Source organism: Triticum aestivum, chromosome 3B, assembly GCF_018294505.1.
Source record: "Triticum aestivum cultivar Chinese Spring chromosome 3B, IWGSC CS RefSeq v2.1, whole genome shotgun sequence".
Taxonomy (NCBI): Eukaryota; Viridiplantae; Streptophyta; class Magnoliopsida; order Poales; family Poaceae; genus Triticum; species Triticum aestivum.
In genome coordinates, this window is record NC_057801.1 from 829,410,655 (window position 1) to 829,432,070 (window position 21,416).

At 39.5% G+C, this 21,416-nt stretch overlaps 2 protein-coding genes across 3 annotated transcripts; both read left to right on the forward strand.

The window, feature by feature from the left end:
* Positions 1-5,947: 5,947 nt before the first annotated feature.
* LOC123072733 (uridylate kinase) lies at positions 5,948-9,614 on the forward strand. 2 transcript variants are annotated; one of them, XM_044496360.1, is made up of 7 exons: positions 5,948-6,241; positions 6,699-6,846; positions 6,939-6,992; positions 7,251-7,342; positions 7,998-8,224; positions 8,986-9,162; positions 9,239-9,614. In XM_044496360.1, exons 1-7 carry the CDS (start codon positions 6,039-6,041, stop codon positions 9,394-9,396), a joined length of 1,059 nt encoding a protein of 352 aa, XP_044352295.1. In that variant the 5' UTR covers positions 5,948-6,038; the 3' UTR covers positions 9,397-9,614. The 2 variants fall into 2 exon arrangements, with proteins under 2 accessions (XP_044352295.1, XP_044352296.1); XM_044496361.1 differs by having other exon boundaries at positions 5,963-6,241; positions 6,702-6,846.
* Positions 9,615-13,842: 4,228 nt separating this feature from the next.
* On the forward strand, positions 13,843-16,723 carry LOC123066908 (probable Histone-lysine N-methyltransferase ATXR5). Its single transcript, XM_044489890.1, has 6 exons — positions 13,843-14,198; positions 14,319-14,417; positions 15,291-15,514; positions 15,597-15,697; positions 15,778-15,990; positions 16,073-16,723. The coding sequence occupies exons 1-6, from the start codon at positions 13,862-13,864 to the stop codon at positions 16,230-16,232; spliced, it is 1,134 nt and encodes a 377-aa protein (XP_044345825.1). The 5' UTR covers positions 13,843-13,861; the 3' UTR covers positions 16,233-16,723.
* The last annotated feature ends 4,693 nt before the right edge of the window (positions 16,724-21,416 follow it).

The window sequence follows — 21,416 nt, forward strand, 5'->3', positions numbered from 1 at the left end:
GGCGCTCAAGATAATCAAGTTAATCCTCCTCATTCCACATCCGAGGAGGAATTAGAGTGTCGTGCCGTGAAGATTGCTTCCAAGCTCACCACCAAAGGCCATCTCATGGAGAATGTGGTTGGAAGCCTAAGAAAGGGGGTAAGCACTCATAGACAATTAGCAAACTATTGTGAACATCACGTGTTTGTCTCTTGTGTTGAACCCCAAAAGGTCTATGAGGCGCTCGAAGATTCAGATTGGCTCAATGCCATGCATGAAGAACTTAACAACTTTGAGTACAACAAGGTGTAGAGATTGGTGCCAAGGCCGTCGGGGAACCACAACGTCATTGGAACCAAGTGGATTTTCAAGAACAAGCAAGATGCCCATGGTATCATTCGCAACAAGGCAAGATTGGTAGCACAAGGCTACTCCCAAGTCGAGGGTATCGACTACGGTGAAACCTTTGCTCCCGTTGCTTGCCTTGAATCCATTCGTTTGTTGATTGCTTATGCTTCCCATCACAACTTTAAGTTACAACAAATGGATGTGAAGAGTGCTTTTCTTAATGGTCCTATTAATGAGTTGGTTTATGTCCAGCAAGCCCTCGAGTTCGAGGATCCCTACCTTCCGGATCATGTGTATCAACTCGATAAGGCACTCTATGGCCTTAAGCAAGCCCCACGTGTGTGGTATGACCACCTTACCGAGTTGTTACAAGATCATGGATCTGAGGTTGGGCAAATTGATCCCACTCTTTTTACTAAGAAGGTCAAAGGGGAGTTGTTTGTATGCCAACTATATGTTGATGATATTATCTTTGGTGCCCCTAACAAAGCTTTCAATGAAGAATTTGCCGCTCTCATGACCTCTAAGTTCAAGATGTCTTCGATGGGAGAGTTGAAGTTCTTCCTTGGTTTCGATATCAAGCAAAGAAGAGAAGGTACCTTCATCAACCAAGCCAAATACACTCAAGACATGCTAAAAAGATTCAAGCTAAGTGATGTCAAGCCGGCTTCTACTCCAATGCCTACCAAGTGCCAACTTGACATTGATCCCAATGGTAAAGTGGTGGATCAAAAGGTATATCGCTCCATGATTGGCTCCTTGCTTTACCTTTGTGCATCTAGACCGGATATCATGTTGAGTGTGGGAATATGTGCACGGTTTCAAGCGGCACCGAAGGAAAGTCACTTTGTGGCGGTCAAGCGAATCTTTCGATATTTGGCTCATACCCCAAACTTTGGCTTATGGTACCCAAGAGGAGCAAACTTCAAGCTTGAAGGATTTACGGATTCCGATTGGGCGGGGAGACAAAGTGGATAGGAAGTCCACCTCCGGAGGGTGCCAATTTCTTGGTTGCTCTTTGGTGAGTTGGTCTTCCAAGAAGCAAAGTTGTGTGTCTCTCTCGTCCACCGAAGTGGAATATGTGGCGGCCGGTAGTTGTTGTGCACAACTCTTATGGATGAGGCAAACTTTAAAGGAGTACGGTATCATTTGTGACAAAGTGCCTCTTTGGTGTGATAATGGAAGTGCCATCAAGATATCTCTCAACCCGGTGCAATATTTCAAGACGAAGCATATTGAGATTCGGTATCACTTCATTCGGGTTCACATTAGTCCAGGGGAGATTGAGCTCAAGTATGTCAACACTCATGATAACCTTGCAGATATTTTCACTAAGCCCTTGGATGAAGCAAGATTTCGTGAGTTAAGGCATGAGCTAAATATCATTGATTCGAGCAATGTATCTTGAACCCTTGCACATCCACCGCATTCAACATGTTGTCTAGTTTAGGTGTAGGCATGGACATAGGGGGAGTGTTGTTCTCTCAATGAACTCTCCCTCCCCCCATTATGCATAAATTCATCTAGTCTTTCACATTAACCATTTTTTATGGTACTTGTGCTTCAAGGATGAGTTTTGGTCATGGGCCCAAGGTTAAAATCTTCGCGGTGCCATACCTCTTGACTCAAACATAGGTGGCCTCAGCCACCGCCCTCTCTAGAAGAGGTGTGTCTTGGCCCCCTGCTAGTTTGTTTGTTGCCGAGTTAGTCTTTCCTCCTCTTCTTGCCGTTGGTATGACAACAATTTTTCTGAACCCAAATCCTATTTGGCGTCCTTTCCGCCCGATACAGTTGTTTCCACAAACGGGCACGCACACCCCCTCCCTTCGTTCGCTACTAACGGTCGGACCTCTCGCTACATGAGACGACGCAACAACCGCCGCGCCACCAAGCTTGATGTGATAACTTACATCTTTTTTATCCTTTCTTCTTTCATCTTTCCTTTTTCCCTTTTTTCAAATTCGAGATAATTTCTTTCTTCACTTTTTTTCCGGAAAAATGGATGAACTTTTTGTTTACAAATTCACTGAACTTTTTCCATAATGGATGAACTTTTTTCAAATCTGGCGAACTTTTTTTCTACTTCGATGAACTTTTTTTGAATATAATGAACTTTTTCTCAAATTCGATAAACTTTTTTTGAAAATAAATGAACTTTTTTCATATTCGATAGAATTTTTTAAAATTTGATGAACTTTTTTCAAATTCAATGAACTTTTTTCGTATTCGATGATTATTTTTTTCAAAATTGATGAACTATTTTGCAAATTCTATGAACTTTTTCTAAATTTCAATGAACTTTTTTTCACATTCGATGAACTCTTTCCTAAGAACAAGAGTATGTACTGTAGAAAACCGGTTGGTTTTTTTCCTAACAGAAATCATGACATAATGTAGCAATTTTGGGGAAGAGAAAAGAAAAAACAAGCGATCGAGTGGACGGCTAGCGCGCGTTGCTGGGGCAAGCCCATGCAAGCGACGCAGCGGGCGCTGGGTTCGCTAACGGGGGCGCCGAAGGCGGGAATTCCCTATTACACGCACGTTTCATCTAAATGTCGACCTTTCGCACACTACCGGCTCACTAACGGGGTTGCAGCACTTTCTGTTTTGGGAACCATCTAGTGTTTCCCAGCCAGTTTTCCTGGTTTTGGGACCTTCTAGAAGGTTCCCTGAACCGGTTTTCCTATTTCTTTTTGGATTTCGTTTTTTCTTTTAGTGTTTTTTTTCTTGTTTATTTTTTCTTTTCATTTTGCTGTTTCCTTTTTCTTTCTCATTTCAGTTTTTATTTTCGCCTTCTTTTTCCTTTTTCATGTTGATATTTGTATTTTTGTAAATTCAATTTTTTCTGATTTTAAAATATGTTCCACTTTATAAAATATGCTCATAAATTCACAAAATGTACAAGAATTTTAAAAAACTTTCATGTATTTGAAAATTTGTTAATAAATTTAGAAAATGTCATATTTCATAAATACTTCTGGAATAGTAAAAAAATGTTTGCGGTTGCAAATTTTGGTCTGAAATTAAAAAATGTTCGCATTTGAAAAAGTTTTCTGGAATTTCAAAACATGTTCGTGGTTTTAAATTTCTTGTTAGATACTTCATGTAGTTTCACTTTCAAATACTTGTTCACAAATTCAAAAAATGCTTGTGGTTTCATAATTTCATCAAATGTTGCATATTCAAATATTTGTTCAAAAATTCAAAAATTGTCATGGTTTCAAATTTTGTACAAAATTTCATAATTTGTTCACAACTTCAAAAGCTGGTTCAGGTTTTTTGAAAACATTTTCTGCGGTTTCAACTTTTTGTTCACATATGCGAAAAAATGTTCCTGTCTTTTCCTTTCCTTTTTAATTTTTCATTTTATTTCACCTTTTTCCTTTTTCATGTTGACATTTCTTATTTTTAAATTCATTTTTCATATTTTAAAATATGTTGTGCTTTAGAAAATATGTTCCTAAATTCAAAAAATGTACCAGAATTTCAAAAAATGTTCATGTATTTGCAAATTTGTTCACAAATTTAGAAAACGTTCATATTTCAAATATACCTCTGAAATTGTAAAAAAATGTTTGCAGTTGCAAAATTTGATCCGAAATTGAAAGTTCACGTTTCAAAGTGTACAGGAATATCAAAAAAATGTTCGTGCTTTCAAATTTTTTTGTTAGATATTTCATGAAGTTCCATTTTCAAATATTTGTTCACAAATTCAAAACATGTGTGCGGTTTCATATTTTCGTAATTTCATCAAATGTTGCATTTTCAAATATTTGTTGAAAAATTCAAAAAATGTTTGCAGTTTTGAAATTTGTTTTGTATTTCATAATTTGTATAGAACTTCAGAAAATGGTTCATGTTTTTTTGAAACATTTCCTGCAGTTTTCAATTTTTTTGCATATGCGAAAAGATGTTCCTGTCTATGATTTTTTTCAGATATTCAAAAAATGTTCGCACTTTTTCAAAATATACAATTTCAGAAAAAATGTGCACTTTTTTTAAAGATGTTCGGTAGAGTAACTAGATCCGGTTTGATACAGTAGACAAGTCCGGTTGTGCTCGGTTATTTAAGTTGCGCGTTGGTTTGGTACAAGCAATGGAAGACAGCTGGAGTAGTTGGGAGGATGCATGTGCAAGCCTATGGTTGCTGGTTTGATTCCTTCAATGCGAGTTCCTATACGACGCATTTTGCGTCATGAAGAAACTCGACGCACAGGGTGGACGTGCGACTGGGCCGGCCCACCAACGCGCCCGTTCGTTGTTTTCCTATCACGCGATAGCACAGCACAGTCGCACGTACATAAAGGTGCACATGCACAGTCATAACTGTCATAACTGTGAGCCATTAGCCACTAAGCCAGAGAATGGCGGATGTACATAAAGGTGCAAAACACTATAAGAATACACAGTAAGGTTGAGATTTGAAAAACATTCCTTCAAAGTTGCAAACAGTTTTGAAATCACGCAATTATTTTATATATTACAAACAGTTTTCGAAAAAAGTGATGTTCTATTTCCTTTTTTGGAAATTCCTAAATATTTTCTAAGACCACAAATTATATTTTTAAACAAAAATTGAAAAACACATTTTTTTAATTCAAACCCAAAAGAAATAAAACATGAATATTTTTTAAAAATGCGAACAATATTTGTATTCATATGTGTTTTGGAAATGCGAACAAAAAACACAGGGATATTTTTTGAAATTGCGATCACAATGTTGAAACCGCGAACATTTTTCAAACATCAACATTGTTCTGAAATTGTGTTTCTATCTGAAAACGAGAACATTTTTTGAAATTCCCGAACATTTTTTGAAACATGAACATTTTTCTGAAATTGTGAACAAATTATGAAAACAAGAACATTTTTTGAAATATGGATTTCTTTGAAATTGAGAACATATTTTGAAAACGAGAACAAATTTTGAAATATTGTGAACATTTATCGAAATTGTGAACTAATATAGAAAACAATAATTATTTTTAAAACAAAATTAATTTTTTGAAATAGTGAACAACTTTTGAAAATCATGAACAATTCTTTTGAAACAGGAACATTTTTCCAAATTCCAAAACAAAATTTGGAAATCTGAACATATGTCAAAATTCCTGAACAAAATTTGAACGAGTTTTTAAACTTGTGAACATTTTTTAAAGGAACATTTTTGAATCTCCTGCAAAAATGAAACAGGAACATTTTTAAAATTCCCAAATATGAACACATTTTGGGATTTGTGAAGAATTTTTAAAACAGGAACATTTTTTAAAATTGTGAAAAAATGAAAAAAAAACATTCCAAACGTCATCTTTTTTGCTGTTTTTTCGTTCTTAACAGCGTCCCGAACGGTCGCGTCGGCCTTGTTTGGGCCAGGCCTAGGTGGGAACCGCGTGGGCGCTAGTAAGCCATAGCGGCGCTAAAGGCGCGGCTTAGGATCTCCCGCGCTCGGTTCTGAAACAGAAAAATCCGTGGTGTTCGAGCTTGCTGGGCGTTGGGCTGCTCTCTTGGCCCGTCGACGGTCCAGCAGGCCCGGCTCCGACCCCGGCGAAAGCGAAGGCCCAGCTCCGACCCCGGCGAAAGCGAAGGCACGCACGGGCACGGACTGCTATCCGATGCCGTCCGGTTCAAAAAAATATCTCTCGCTCGCTCGCGTGGATTTCGTGAAGCAATTCCCATTCCCATTCCCATCCTCCTCACTCCCCCCGGCCACCATGGTTGCGGCGGCCGCCGGCGTGCCCCCCTCCTCCCTCCTCCACCTGCGCCTCCCCTCGCCCCAGCCCGCCGCCTCCCCGCCCTCCTCCTCGCCGGCGCTGCTCCGGCCCCTCCTCTCCCTCGCCGCCGCGCCCCAGCGCGCCTCCGTCGCCGCCGCCGCCGCCGACTCCAGCAACGGCAACGGCTCCTACTCCGGTAACGGGTACGCGGCCCCGCCGTGCCCCGCACGGTTCGTTTTTCCTTTGTTTTCGCGGCAAGGCCGCGCGCTCTGGCCTGATGTCGCCGTGGCGAGTGCGCCTGCGGGGTGTTCGACGGAATGCCTCCGCGTCGTGCCGAGTCTGTTCACCCGGAGAGCCAAGGCCAGATAAGTTAGCTGCAGCGGACGGCGTCACTGACAGTGCTAAATATTTCACTAGATGATACCAGTAGCGGTCATGCCACTGAACCGCGTCCATCCATAGCCATAGGCAGCTTATTTGAGTCGGTAGTGGCTTCCTACATACATATCAATATCAATTTCTCTCTATTTGTTGTCATGCAAGGCAAAGATCGTCAATTACGACTTTCTCTTTAGGTCCTGATGCAGTTAGCTGCTTGCCTGTCGATTTCATTCAGTTGAAGCACTTTCATGATGCACCCTGCCCTCTTTCATTTGGCAGCAGTCAGGCATCGCTGATGCCACAGTTCAGCGGCCTTATGCTTGATGAAAGCTCCAGGTCTAAAAGGCCGTATAAATGGCAAAGGGTTTTGCTAAAGGTAAGCGGCGAAGCGCTTGCCGGGGATCATACGGAAAACATTGACCCAAAGGTGAGGCTGCTTTTTGGAGGTGTATCTTTGAATTTGAACGGCTCATGTGTGTGTGCATCATGTAGTTAATGTAATTACGTGGTCTGTCGCAGGTTACAATGGCAATTGCAAGAGAGGTTGCTTCCGTCACCAAACTAGGCGTAGAGGTGTGCCATCCGTGATGCCTTCATTTTTTTGCTGGTTATTTATTGGGTTACGTTTATGGACAATGAAACTGATTCATTCCAAATAGATAGACTGGCACCAAATGAAGTGAATTTGGGTTGTTTCGGTCTGATGGTATTAATTCAACACTTGAATTGCAATGCATCCCAAGCCAGAGTTCTCATGTTATATGTATATGTTTCTCTTGTCTTCTCTAGTAAAATAATGTGCTGTGCATTTAAAAAGGAGAGCAATTGCAGGTTGCTATTGTTGTTGGTGGCGGCAATATCTTCCGTGGGGCCTCTTGGGCTGGATGTAGTGGTCTTGACCGCTCCTCGGCGGATTACATCGGGTATGAATTATACTCCATGCCTGTTGTAAACTGCAGTATTAAATAATTCTATCAACCTGCCAAATAGCCTAGAAAAGAAGTTCAAATGCCATGAGATGTGCTATGAGCTCGAGCCATGCAATATCAACACATTTTGGTAGGAGCAGAGTGTGCTTGTTATTTGATTCATGCCAACTATTTGGCCAGTTTAATGTTTGTGCTATTATGGTTCATTGTGCCCATTACGTAAGCGCATTTATATCTGCTAGAACAAGAATTTCATTTCAATAATCAACTGAATGTAACTATAATTGCATCTCATAAACCATAATTCATGCCAACTTTTTTGCTAGTATAATATCTGTAGTATCATGGCTCACCGCACCCATCGCGTAAGCACATCCTAATCTGCTAGAATAGGAATTTCCATTGACTAATTAACTTAACTGAGTGTAACAATAATTGCATCTTACAAACCATTTAATCCATGACTATATATTGTCTACATTTTTGTGCAAGCTCAAGGCTACCTGTAATTTATAACCTAGTTTCTGTCCATTATTTTTTTTGTTACAAAGGCATTTCTTGTTAAGTAACCACATGATTTGTCGTTATAGTAAATAATTTGGGGCTGAATCTGCCCGTGCAACCTTTTTCCTGCTTTCCGCCAATTCAGTATGATGGCCACTGTGATGAATGCAATATTTCTTCAAGCAACAATGGAGAGCATTGGGATACCGACCCGTGTCCAAACTGCATTCCGTATTTCAGAAGTCGCAGAACCATACATACGCCGAAGAGCAATCAGGCACTTAGAGAAAGGAAGAGTTGTTATATTTGCTGCTGGGACAGGGAACCCATTCTTCACAACTGATACAGCTGCTGCTCTCCGTTGTGCAGAAAGTGAGTTCGTCCTTAATCTTCGCTATGCAGTATGAACCGCTTTAATCATTAAAAGTTGGAGAAATTTCTTTCGCTTAGAAAAACTGGTGCTTATGAATGGTTCTTGATCGTCCAGTGTCTTCTCATGCCATAGGTTTAGCTACATATATGTAATACTGTGAAACATTCAGTGTATTTTTTTCATCTTATTAATGGTCATGCTCCTTGCAACTGTGGCTAATGGGACTACATGACCACCCACATAAGCACTCCACTGAGTTTATTTGATGTTGTATTAAGTATATTAAGTATTAATGAAGATCCCTGTGCGTATTAAGTTGAAAATGAAAAATAACAGTCCAACAAGTAGGTTAGAGAAACAATGCATCTATTTAAGCTGGTTTCGGGTTCTAGCTTTATTTTTCTGGGTCAGTTACAGTGTATTTACCTTTTTTTGTATTAATTAGTGAATAGCAGTATGGTTACAATCATGGTCAACTTGGCCCAGCACGCAGGCCGGCACAACGTTTAGCAAAAAAACAACCACAGTACAGATCTACAGTATTGTGCTAGCCCATGGGCAACATTGTTGGCCTCTAGTTATAGTGTGTCTACTAATTTCTTTACATAAACAGTGATAAATGACAATCTGTGTTGTGCCTATAGAAACATATTATTATGAGGTATAGGCTACTTTCGAAATGAACAGTACTGTTTGAATAGTAACTTTTTTTTTCTCTATTTATTTTGCCTTGACCATTCTTCTTGTATTATGTGTATAGTCAACGCAGAGGTAGTGCTCAAGGCAACAAACGTTGATGGTGTGTATGATGCGAACCCCAAGCATAACCCAAATGCCCGCATCCTCGAGACAGTGAGCTACAACGAGGTGATCTCAAGAGACCTCTCAGTAATGGACATGACTGCCGTCACACTATGCCAGGAGAACAACATTCCTGGTACGGGCGATATCGGTTTCTGAGGCTTCTTACTGTTTCCGATCGTCGATTTTAATCTTGGTGCTTAACTTTGCAGTTGTCGTGTTCAACCTGCAAAACACTGGAAACATCGCGAAAGCCATCGTCGGCGAGAAGGTCGGTACCTTCATAGGCTGCACAAGGAATCTGGAATACCGCGAAAGCACGGAGGGTTCGCTGGATCAAGAAGACAAGATCTTGGTTAGTGAGTGGTGAATCCAAGAGCTGTCTGTCTCCCTAGCTGGATTATAGAATAGGTTAGCTATCCAAGTAGTACCGGTTCAATTGTAATACTCGAAGAAGAGAAACCGCTCCGGACATAAAAATTCGCAGAAAACTGCTGCTATGCTGTGTATGATAGAATGAATGTAGGAGTAGTCTCCTGTGGCATGTATGGTATGGTGGCTGAACCTAAATAATACTTCTATTGCTCCTGATGGTGTTGGTGAGCAACAGAAGGTGAGGGTTTCTAGTCTGGTTTCCTCTCTATCTTCTTTACTGGAAAAATTGTGGGAGGTCGAAACGGTATATTTTATTTTGAAAAACGTAGATAATATTTACAAGACTGAGATCAATGCCATTTGATATTACATATCTGCCCTCAAATGTGCCGTCCATGTGTGACTGGCATGTGGGCCTAAGAAAAGAGAATGTCCAATGTTGTGCTAGTACAATACCATGGAGGGAGTACAAAATTTGGACTTGACAGAAAATCTGCAAAGTACCATGGAGCACATGGCTGTTTTCCAAATGACCCACATATTTTTGCAAGTAACAAGTTGCCCAAAAGTAAATGTTATTTTCAGGAGAAAACGTACATGACATTTGACAATTCAAGCATTTCTTGTGCCAGTGAGGTGGTTCCATCATTCATGATATAACTTCCTACAGTATTCTACCGCAACTGTAATCTAAAAGGAGTGAAAAAAAGATCCCCTTGGAGAGAAAAAAAACACTAACACAAATGATGTAACTTACCACCGACAAATTCAGTGAGAGAGAAGATGCGATTTCAAACTTTGGAAAAGAAAAAAGAAAAAGCCGAGTACTAAAGAGGACAGGGTTCTCCTTTGTAAGATTCAAAAACAGTAAATGCCTTAAAGTAATGACATGTACTTTTTGTTGTGAAATAATTCTTTTAAAATATGAAACAAAGGACATATCGCAATAATATCGTTCCTGTCTCTCCACATGGGTGATAATCTATTCACTACACTACGGTGGGTGGAGATATCAACCCTAGTCAGCGCTCGTGAGATGATTTCACTTGACACAAAAAGATGCATTAACTCTTCATGACAAGGCATCATACGAAACACCCATATCGATTTCACGAGTCAATGCATTGTTTTCGTACGACCCACATAACTTTATTGACCTAATGCATCTTCATCGTTCATTCCACCCTCGATAGTCCAATAGGACCAAAGATAAAACTCCCCTCCCCTGAAGGACAAAAAATGTAATCTATATGCCATAACTTTGAAACTGGTGGAACATACAATGTGGTTTCAAATTCTGAAAAAAAAAGGTCATGTGGTAATGTGGATATGTTCTCTTTTTGATTTTTTTTAAGGTAGTAACATCTACTTCTATAGAAAAAATGGATCTAAAATATGAAACAAAGGTCATATCACAGCAATCATTCCTATCTCTCCACATGGCTGGTGATATATTCACTACACCATGGTAGGTGAAGCTGCCAAACATAGGATTTGTCGGTGCTCACAAGATAATTTCATGTGACTCATAAAGGCACATCAACTCGCCGCAACAAGGCATTGTGCCATATGATAACCATTTCACGTGCGCGGCTTATCCGTACAATCCGCATAACTTCATCAACCTCATGTTTTTCATTGTCCAAAACAGACCGTACTGCATTATTCTACGCTCCAACAATAGTCTAAGAGGACCCAAATAATACTCATGTCCTTTGAAGAGACAAGTGCTAAACTATATGCCATAATTTGGTACTAACAGAACTGGGAAGCAAGACTATGTGATTTCAAAATGGTAGAAATAAGAATAAAGCCACATGATAATGTGGATGAGGTTTTGTTTTTCAAAAGATGGTGATCTATTTGCTATGCTGCAGTAGGTGAACATATCAACCCTAGGGTTTTATCAGCACTCGCATGATGACATCTACGATAGAAAAGATGCATCAACTCTTCACCACAAGGCATCGCACTCGTAATTAACACCCATATCCATTGCATGTGCACGGTAGTGTCTGTACGACCTACACAACGTCATTGCCCTCGTGTGTTTCATTGTTTTCCATTGTGTATAGAGTTAATTGCATCCATTGTACGCAAACTTGCATGGTGGGTGAAATAAAAAAACTTCAAAAATAACACAAATTGATCACACGAGTCAGATTTCCGTCAACTATAACACCAACTATGTGGACATGGCGAGTCGGCATGAGAGCAGGCCAACACACTCTCAAAATCGAAAAGCGTTAATGGATTCATTTGAATTATGAAACAAATGACATATCACAATAGCATTGTCTCTCCATGTACGTGGTGGTCTATTCACTACACCACGGTAGGTGAGCATATCATCTCTAGGATTTATCGGCGCTCGCACAATGATTTCCTATGACTCAAAAGACGCATTAACTCTTTGCGATAAGGCATCATATGGAACACACACATCCATTTTCACGTGCGAGTGTAACTGTGTCCGTACAATCCATGTAACTACATTAACCTCATTTCATCGTTCATAGTGGAATACACTACATTATTCCATCCTCGATAGTAATCCAATAGGACCAAAATATAACTCCCGTCCCCTGAAAAGAAACATTGCTGATCTATATGCCATATTTTGGTAATCTCAGAGATGGTGTGATTTTAAAATTTTGAAAAATAGTTAAAGTCACATGGTAACATGGAGAGGATCTCTTTTCTAATCTTTTAAAAATGCTTGAAAAACGTAAAGTCTAATTTTTTTATAGTGGAATAAATATCACTACTGGCATTTGTTATTTACTCTAAGTATGAATATATCGTAATACTATTGTAGTTTAATATCTTACACTAATATTGTCCATATCTCTCCACATGGGCGATGGTCTATTCACACCAGCGCGGTAGGTGAACAATGAACCCTATATTTTTCTATGCTCGCAAGTTTTCACGTGGACTCGAATACATACGGTACGATATCGTACGGAATACCCATATCCATCCATTTGCTAGTGAACAGTGTCTTTACAACCCTCATAACTCCGTCAACCTCACATATTTTTCCCATGTATTAATAGAACATTCTACATTATCCGAACCTCCAAGAACAACTCGAAAACTCTTAGAAGAAAAATCAACAACTCATAAGTACAAAAAAGGGAAATAATAACTGTCCAACGTTCCCTAGGAGGGAGATCTTAGTGAACACCCCCACAACCATTGGATTCAGATCAAATGGATGGCAAAAATAAATAAATCAAAATCATTGGCATTTTTTGGCGATACATGGCAACTTTATCTTCCGATCATGAAAAGTTCTGTAAAATTGCCATGACAACTTTAGTTGAAATTGCATGACAATTTGAGCGTTCGTTGGGAAAATGCTCCCACAGAACGTTCCCCAGATATTACCATCCAAAAAAACCTCCATTGGTAACACCAGGGAGCGATTTCAAGTTCAGGGGAAAAGGCCGCGTGGCAATTCAGAATGAGGTCTCCTTTTCAATTTTTGAATAGAATAAATGCTCAGAATTAATAACAACCAATTTACAGCAAGATATTTCCCTTTTAAAAATTTGAAAACAATAATTGCTTGAAATTAATAACATCCAATTTACAGGAAGATATTTGCATTTTAGAGATTTTAAAATAATAAATGGTCGAAAGTAATAACGTCCAATTTACAGGAAGATATTTCTGTTGTAGAAATTTGAAAATAATAAATGACCGAAATTAATTCCGTCTACATTTCCAGCGAGAGAATATATTCTTTTTGGCCGGCGTTTATTAATTTCCAAAAATATCAGTCCACCGCAATAATGCCGTCTCTATCTCTCCATGCGGGCGCTGGCATGCTCGCATCACCCTCCGGCAGGTGAACCTATCATCTCGAACAGATTTCTTCACGCCAACGGTCGATCTCACGTAATTAAACAAAAAAAAACATTTTAACCCTTCGCGCCACGGCACCGCACCGCACGTGCCCGTTCCCGCGCTGTAACATTGATGATTTTCCACACCAGCTTTCAATCTCACGTAATTCAAAAAAGAATGTGTTAACCCTTCGCGCCACGGCACCGCACGTACTCATTCCCGCGCTGTAACCGAACACGCGCGCGGTACCCTCCCGCATTGTCCCGCGCTCCAGCATTGGTCCGAGAGGATCGAAACAAAATCACCTGGCTTGTGAACACAATGTATGTGAGTGTGTGTGAAAGGATTTCAAAAGATTTTGAAATTTTGGATCCTTAAGAGGAAAGAAACTGATGGGCTCAACAGAATTTGGCAGGCAGCAAGGAGGGTTGGGCCTTGGGGAGGGGCGACATTTCCAACGGTCACCTCCGGGTTTCTCCTATTTACGCACCTCCCCCCCCAACGGCGAAGGCGACACAGAGTGAGAGGAGCCCACCGGCCTCGCCGAGTCACAGCCGCCCCCCCCCCCACCCCACCCCCACCCAACCCCTCCCTCCCGTCCCCCCATGGCACCCCTCGCGCCGTCGACGAGCTCGCCGGAGCTGCGGAGGAAGCGGACGGCGGCGGCGCCCCCGCCCCGCTCGCCGCCGGAGCCGCGCCGCTTCTGCTCGATCTCCGACGTGATGCGCCGGGCGCGCCCCGCCGACGCGCCGCCGCCCCTCGCCCGCGCGCGCCACGTGATGGCCCTCTGCGGGGCGTGCGGCGCCGGGGACCGCGACGAGGAGCTGCTCCTCTGCGACATCTGCGACCGCGCCCGCCACACCTTCTGCCTCCGCCCCATCCTCCCCGCCGTCCCGCTCGGCTCCTGGCTCTGCCCCGACTGCGCCCCGACCTCCATCATCCGTGCGTCCCTCCGCCCGCCGCCGCTCGATCTCGCCATTCCCGCTCCCCCCTCCCCTTTCCTCGCCTGCCGTGAAAAATTTCATCTCATCTCGTCCTCTTGTCGGTTGGATTTTCCGCCAGGTTTCCCGTTGAAGCAGAGCAAGATCGTCGATTTCTTCCGGATCGAGAAGGGCGCGGAGGGCGGCGCCGTCCGGCCGGCAAAGTGCGGGCTTTCTCAGGGTAATTTTTTCTTATCCCCTCAAATTTTGAATCGCATGGATTTTGTTCATCTAAGCTAGGGAGTCTGCGATGAGGAATCGTCGCGCAATTGTTGCACACACTGCATTGCCATCTGCTGATGGTGCAGATAATCCATAAGGTGCAAATAGTTCATCTGAATACTTGACTGATTATGTGTATGATACACATCTGGTAGGATTAAAGGTTTACACTATGTGGGTGTTGTGTGTTGATTAGTTTGTTGTTTGTTTTGTTTTGCTAGGCTGGCCTGTCGACACAGTAGTATCCTATGTATATGTCACAGTAGGGTTATGAACATTGAGAAATGCAGTGAGCTATCACCGCAGGAAATGCGCGGGAAAGCTACCGCCGCCAGAATTGCGCGGCAAAAACATCACTGCTGGAAATACGCGGGAAAGCATCGTTAAAAAGCTTTAATTTGACCTTAATACCACAGTTTTATTTTGGTAATAGGGATGTGTTATTTAAATAGACCGGTCAAGTTTGTACGGATTAAATGTGTTCCATTTATTCGTGGGGATATGCTACATGTACATAATGTTGATGATCTCCCTTGCTTTCATTGAGCCATAAAAAAGCCGCCACATTTTGTAGTTTATATAAAACATGACCAAATACGTGTAGGATGCACATCTGATGGGAGAAAAGGGGGTGTTGTATGTTGATTCATGAACTGTTTTGTTTTGATGTCTGACCGGTGAATCCAATTGTATCCTGCATATATCTCCAATTAACTGAAATTTTTAGTTTGTTGGGACGCAACAGCTACTTAACAACTGCATATATCTCCAATCCAATAGTATCCTGCATATAGCTCACTGCATTTATTCATTACTTCATACTTGTATACAGATGCTAAGAGGCGAAAGAGACGATCTCTTGTTATGCACAAGAAGAAGAGGAGGCTACTGCCATTTGTGCCCACTGCAGATAGAGTTCGAAGGCTTGAACAGATGGCTTCTGCAGCCACTGCATTGACATCGTCGAAAATGGAGTTCAGCAATGAGCTGACTTATGTGCCGAGTATGGCCCCTATATCTGCCAATCAAGCAAAACTGGAGGAAGGTGGTATGCAGGTTAGCAATTTTTGTACCTAAAAACAGTATAATGTATTTCTTGATCTCTTGGTGCCTAACGATACACTTGTTGACTTTCAAGGTTCTTTCAAAAGAGGACAAGGAAACCATTGAACTTTGCAGAAGCATGTTGAAAAGAGGAGAATGCCCTCCTCTTCTGGTGGTTTTTGATTCCCATGAGGGGTATGTTTTCGGAATTATTCTTCTGACGTTTCTTCATTTTTCAGTATGGAGCAATTAAACTAACACATATTTGTTTTCAGCTTCACTGTGCAGGCTGATGCATATATTAAAGATCTCACATTCTTAACTGAATACGCTGGTGATGTTGATTATTTAAAGAACAGGGAAAATGATGGCTGTGATAGTATAATGACCCTTCTGTCACCAGCGGATCCTTCCCAGAAGCTTGTCATCTGCCCCGACAAACGTGGAAACATCGCCCGCTTTATTAACGGCATCAACAACCACACTCCGTAAGTAGTCGCTGCCTATCCTTATGAATGTACATGTGTTAAGCATTACTTACGCCACTCTAATATCGTCCAATTCCTGCAGTGATGGAAAGAAAAAGCAGAACGTCAAGTGTGTGAGGTACGACATCGACGGCGAGTGCCATGTCTTGCTGGTCGCTTGCCGTGATATAGCTCGTGGTGAGAAGCTGTACTACGACTACAACGGGCATGAGTATGCGTACCCAACGCATCATTTCGTCTAACTCCCCCAATAGTTCTGACCTGCCCAGCATCAAGGAGTCTGGGCGATTAATGGCGGCAGTTTCAGCATTGCCGCTGAAATCCAGTAACTTATATACAGTTCAATTGCCAGAAGAGGTCCCCGATGGCGAACAATATACATGCTGATGTTGTTAGTATCTAGTAGTGAAAACAGTCTTCATTCAGCTGTGGAGAGAGACAAGTGGGATCTTCATTTTCTTTTTCTCCTGACCTCCCAAGATGTCGTTGTCTTATTCATATTCATTGTTGTTGCGGAGTTCCTGCTCGACTAGAGTCTTTCTCGGGGATTCATGCCCCTTTCTATAGGAGTAAATATCTATCTGCCCCTGTCTCTCTCTGTCGAATGGTTAAGTAGCTGTTGTGTCCCAATTAGTGGTACATTTGAAACTGGAAGAGAAATGTTCACCCCATTTGTTGGGGAATTGTTCTCTATGTTCAGTTATTTCGGATGATGAAATATGCTTTCCCTGTTGGTGCTGTGGTTTTCTTTTACTTTGTTATTATTGCCCTATTGCTGCTGGGTATTTTATTTATTTGTTCCTTTGACACCTCCCAACTTTCAGAAGCCGTGGCAAGCTACGAGCAGAACTTCCTTGCCTTTGTAACCTCTTGAAGATGATCCAGTGCTGCTGATTTCGCCAAGAAAAGTTTTTGCAGAGAATGTATGCAGTGCTACTGTGTATGTGTTTAGATCATGCTATGCTATGAACCCATAACTAAAAAGTTACCAAAATGTATAATTGATTTGACACCATAGAAACAAAATGTGTCATGCTATCAATTTAGTTTGACAACTACAAGTTACAAAGTTTATGGGAACCTTTTAGAACGTTTCGGTCCATTTTTTCATTTCTTTATTTTGTTGTTGTTTTCCTCACGGATTTATTTGTTTTTTCTTTTGATTTTCAACGGTTTTTTGGGGTTTTAATGGGTTTTACCTTTCTTTCTCGGTTTTTATTGGGTTCTTTCTTTTTTTTCTCTGTTTTCTTCAGTTTTCTTTATTTCTTTCTCAGTTTTCGTTTTTTTACTGGTTCTCTTTGGGTTTTCTTTTTTCTTTGCTATAACTTTAGTTTCCTTTGCTTTTTCACTGGTTTTATTTGTTTCTTTCTCGTTTTCACATTTTTTTTCATTTTCGCGCCTTTTTGTTGTTTTTCTATGGTTGTTTCTTTCTTTCTTGATTTTCTCTTTTTTGCACCACCCCCCCTCCCGGTTTTCTTGTTTCCTTTTTCTGTTCAGTTTTCTTTCATTTCTTTCTTATGTTTCTTTAATTTTTTATTTATTTCAACACATATCTACATTTTTGTTACACAATGTACATCTTTCGTACACGTCAAGAACATTTTATAATACATGTTAAACATTTTTCAAATAAATGATTAACATTGTTTTTCAAGTAAATCAAATACTTTGATGTATATGTTTTCATACACATTGCACATTTTTGGTATACATATAAAACATTTCTTAATACAGGTTCAACACTATATATGTATATGTTTTTCTTTCAAATATATGCTTTGATGTCTAATTTTTTCCGTACAGAACATACATATTTCTTATACACCCAACACATTTTTTATGCATGCTCAACATTTTTCATATACAGTTAAACATTTTTCAAATATGTGTTTAACATTTTTAAAAACTTATACCTTTTGTTGTCTACTTTTTCCCATACACATTGTATATTTTTTCTATACCCCAGCAACATTTCTTATATACACGTTTAACACTTTTCAAATACATGATTAATATTTTTTTTGGTGTTTACTTTTCCCCTAAACATTGGGATATTGTTTATATACATTAGGGATATTTTTTATTTAGAGTTTATACATTTTCAAATACAAAATTAACATATTTTCATATATATGTTTTGATATCTATTTTTCATACACATTTACATTTTTTTTATATATTAGAAACATTTTTTATGCATGATTAAATTTTTTCAACTTCTGTATATGAAGTGATATTTATAATAGATATAATCAGAATATTTTGAAATACAAGCAGGTTGTCTACTTTTTCCCATACACATTGTATATTTTTTCTATACCCCAGCAACATTTCTTATATACACGTTTAACACTTTTCAAATACATGATTAATATTTTTTTTGGTGTTTACTTTTCCCCTAAACATTGGGATATTGTTTATATACATTAGGGATATTTTTTATTTAGAGTTTATACATTTTCAAATACAAAATTAACATATTTTCATATATATGTTTTGATATCTATTTTTCATACACATTTACATTTTTTTATATATTAGAAACATTTTTTATGCATGATTAAATTTTTTCAACTTCTGTATATGAAGTGATATTTATAATAGATATAATCAGAATATTTTGAAATACAAGCAAAAATGAAAAAAGTAATGCAGAAAACCCAATGCAAAGACGTGAAACAAAACAGAAGAAATAAAAGTGCTGAAGGCCTGTCCGCGTCAAGCCAGACATAGGGGCGCCCGCACCATGGAAAAAGTCCATTTTAAACCTTGAATTTGTAGGGGTTTGGCGAAATGAACCCCCAAGTCAAAATCCCGGTCGATTGCACCTTGAACTATGTAATCCCGGTCTAAATCAAACCCTGGCAAAAATCAACCGGGATTTGTCTAGCTGGTGGGCCAAGGAGCGGCATGTCAGCAAATCGACGCACATGACGCACGACAGGGCCGGCCCAGCAACCCGCCTGTTGTCTCGCTTCCCTTTCCGCGAGAAAAAAATAATTAGCGAGTACCATGACTCGACCCCACGACCGCCTAGACGAACCACGAGCCATTAGCCACTACACCGTACACAACAACTTAAAAATGTTGGTGCAGAAATCTATAAGAATAGACAACAGTTGAGATTGGAAAACATTTTCAAAAATATTTCATGAAAACTGCAAGCAGTTTTAAGATACCGCACTTTTTTGTATTCCATATTTCCGGAAAAGTGAAGATGTTTTGTAATTCTGATTTAAAAATTAACACGAACAAAATTTGCAAACCCCAAACAGATTCCAAAAACGCGAACAATTTTAAAAAAAAGGAAAACAAACAAATTATGAAAAACACGAACACTTTTTTAGATTGTGAACAGTATTTAGTATTTTTAGAAAATATATAACAGGATTTTTTTAATTTAGCGACATAAAAGTTAAAACAAAAACTTTTTTTTGAAAAAGCAAACAAAATTTGTATTGTGCGCATTTTAGGAAACGCGAACAAAAATGAAAAAGGTGTGTGGAAGATAATTCAAACTTGCGGCAAATATATGATAGCATTTTTGAAAAAAGTATTAATAGATGAACATTTTTGTAATATATGTTGAACAATTTTCTAAAATATATTCAACAATTGTGCTATATACACTGAACAAATTTCTAATACAAGATGAAAGTTTTTATAAATGAGTGAAATTTTTGGAAAGTACATTGAATATTTCCTTAATCCGTGAAAAAGAAATGAAAGAAAAAAGAAAAGATAAAAAGAAATAATAAAGAAAAAGATCCACGAACACATTTTCAATTTAATAGTTTGTTTTTCAGAAACTGTGATTTTTTCCCAAATCCATGGACTTTTCTTTTGAAAACCCATGAACTTGTTTTCAAAATTGTTGAGCTTTTTCTAGATCCGTGAACTTTTTTTAATAAAACTTGTGAACTTTTTTTATTTTTGAAATTCTAGTTCAGAAGTTTCTTTTTTTTCGATCAAACAACACCAACATGGGGTCTCGTGTTTGAGCCAGACCGTTTTTTTTGTTTTTTAACGAAAATTATTATGCGGGCCGGCCCAGCAGGGAGCAGAGTGTAGGGCCCTTTGCGGATTTTTGTTTTTGAACCGAAAAAATAAAGCGGGCTGGCCCAGCAGGAGCTGGTGGGCGCCCTCTGCGAAATGTCTGAATCCCGGCCATCCAAACGACCCGAAGGTTCGATTTAGACCGGGATTACATAGTTCAGGGTGTAATCGACCGGGATTTCGACTTGAGGATTCATTTCGCCGAACCCCTACAAATTCAGGGTTTAAAATGGACTTTTTCCCCGCACCACATACTCTTTTACCTCAAAATAAGTCCCACATACTTTTTTTTTCAGTTGAAACCCGGTCCCACATACACATGCGTGCCAAGCAAACATATGCACAATCCCACGCAGGAGCCAACGATGGTTAAGCCACGTACTTCGTTCCTTTTTATTTAGTCCGCGTATTAGCTTTGCTCAAAGTCAAGCTTTGTAAACTTTGACAAAGTTTATAAACAAAAATATTAACATATGTAATAGCAAATTAATACTATTAAATTTATTATTAAATGTACTTTCACACCACATTGATTTCTTATGATAAATGTCTATATTATTTTTTGTAAACTTGGTCAAATTTTACGAAGTCTGACTTTAGTCAACACTAATACGCAGAGTAAATAAAAACGGAGGAAATATCTACGTAATGGCAATTTCCTAGTCGTCGCATTTTGTGACAGAATGTCAAGGCTACACACATCCTTGGCTGCAACATGGGACGGCCCAAACAAACAAATAAACAAACAACAACAACAACAACAACAACAACAACAACAACAACAACAACAACAAAGCCTTTAGTCCCAAACAAGTTGGGGTAGGCTAGAGGTGAAATCCATAAAATCTCACGACCAACTCATGGTTCGGGCACATGGATAGCAAGCTTTCACGCACCCCTGTTCATAGCTAGTTCGCAACATGGGACGACCCACATTGTTTTTTTATGCGAACATCCCGGTTTTGGGAAGATTAGAAGGTTCTGACCGGTTTTGGGAACCTTCTAGAAGGTTCCCGAATCGGTTTTGCCTTCATGATTTGTTTCTTTTCCTTCTTCATTTAATTTTTCTCTTTTTTTACTTTTCTTCACTTTTTCAGTTGTTTTTTCTTCATCGTTTTTTTGGATTCTTCTCCTTTTTATATTCATTTTCTTTGTTCTTTTTCTTGTTCCAAACAATTGCAAATTTACAAAAATGGTTCATGTTTCCAAAAATTGTTAGTTTTTTTTAAAATCTGTCTGCAATTTAAAAATGGTTAGAAATTTAAAAATTGTTAGTTTTTTTTAAAATCTGTCCGCAATTTAAAAATGGTTAGAAATTTCAAAATTGTTTGCAACTTTTCAGGTATTTTCTAGTTACGCTGCTCCTTAGA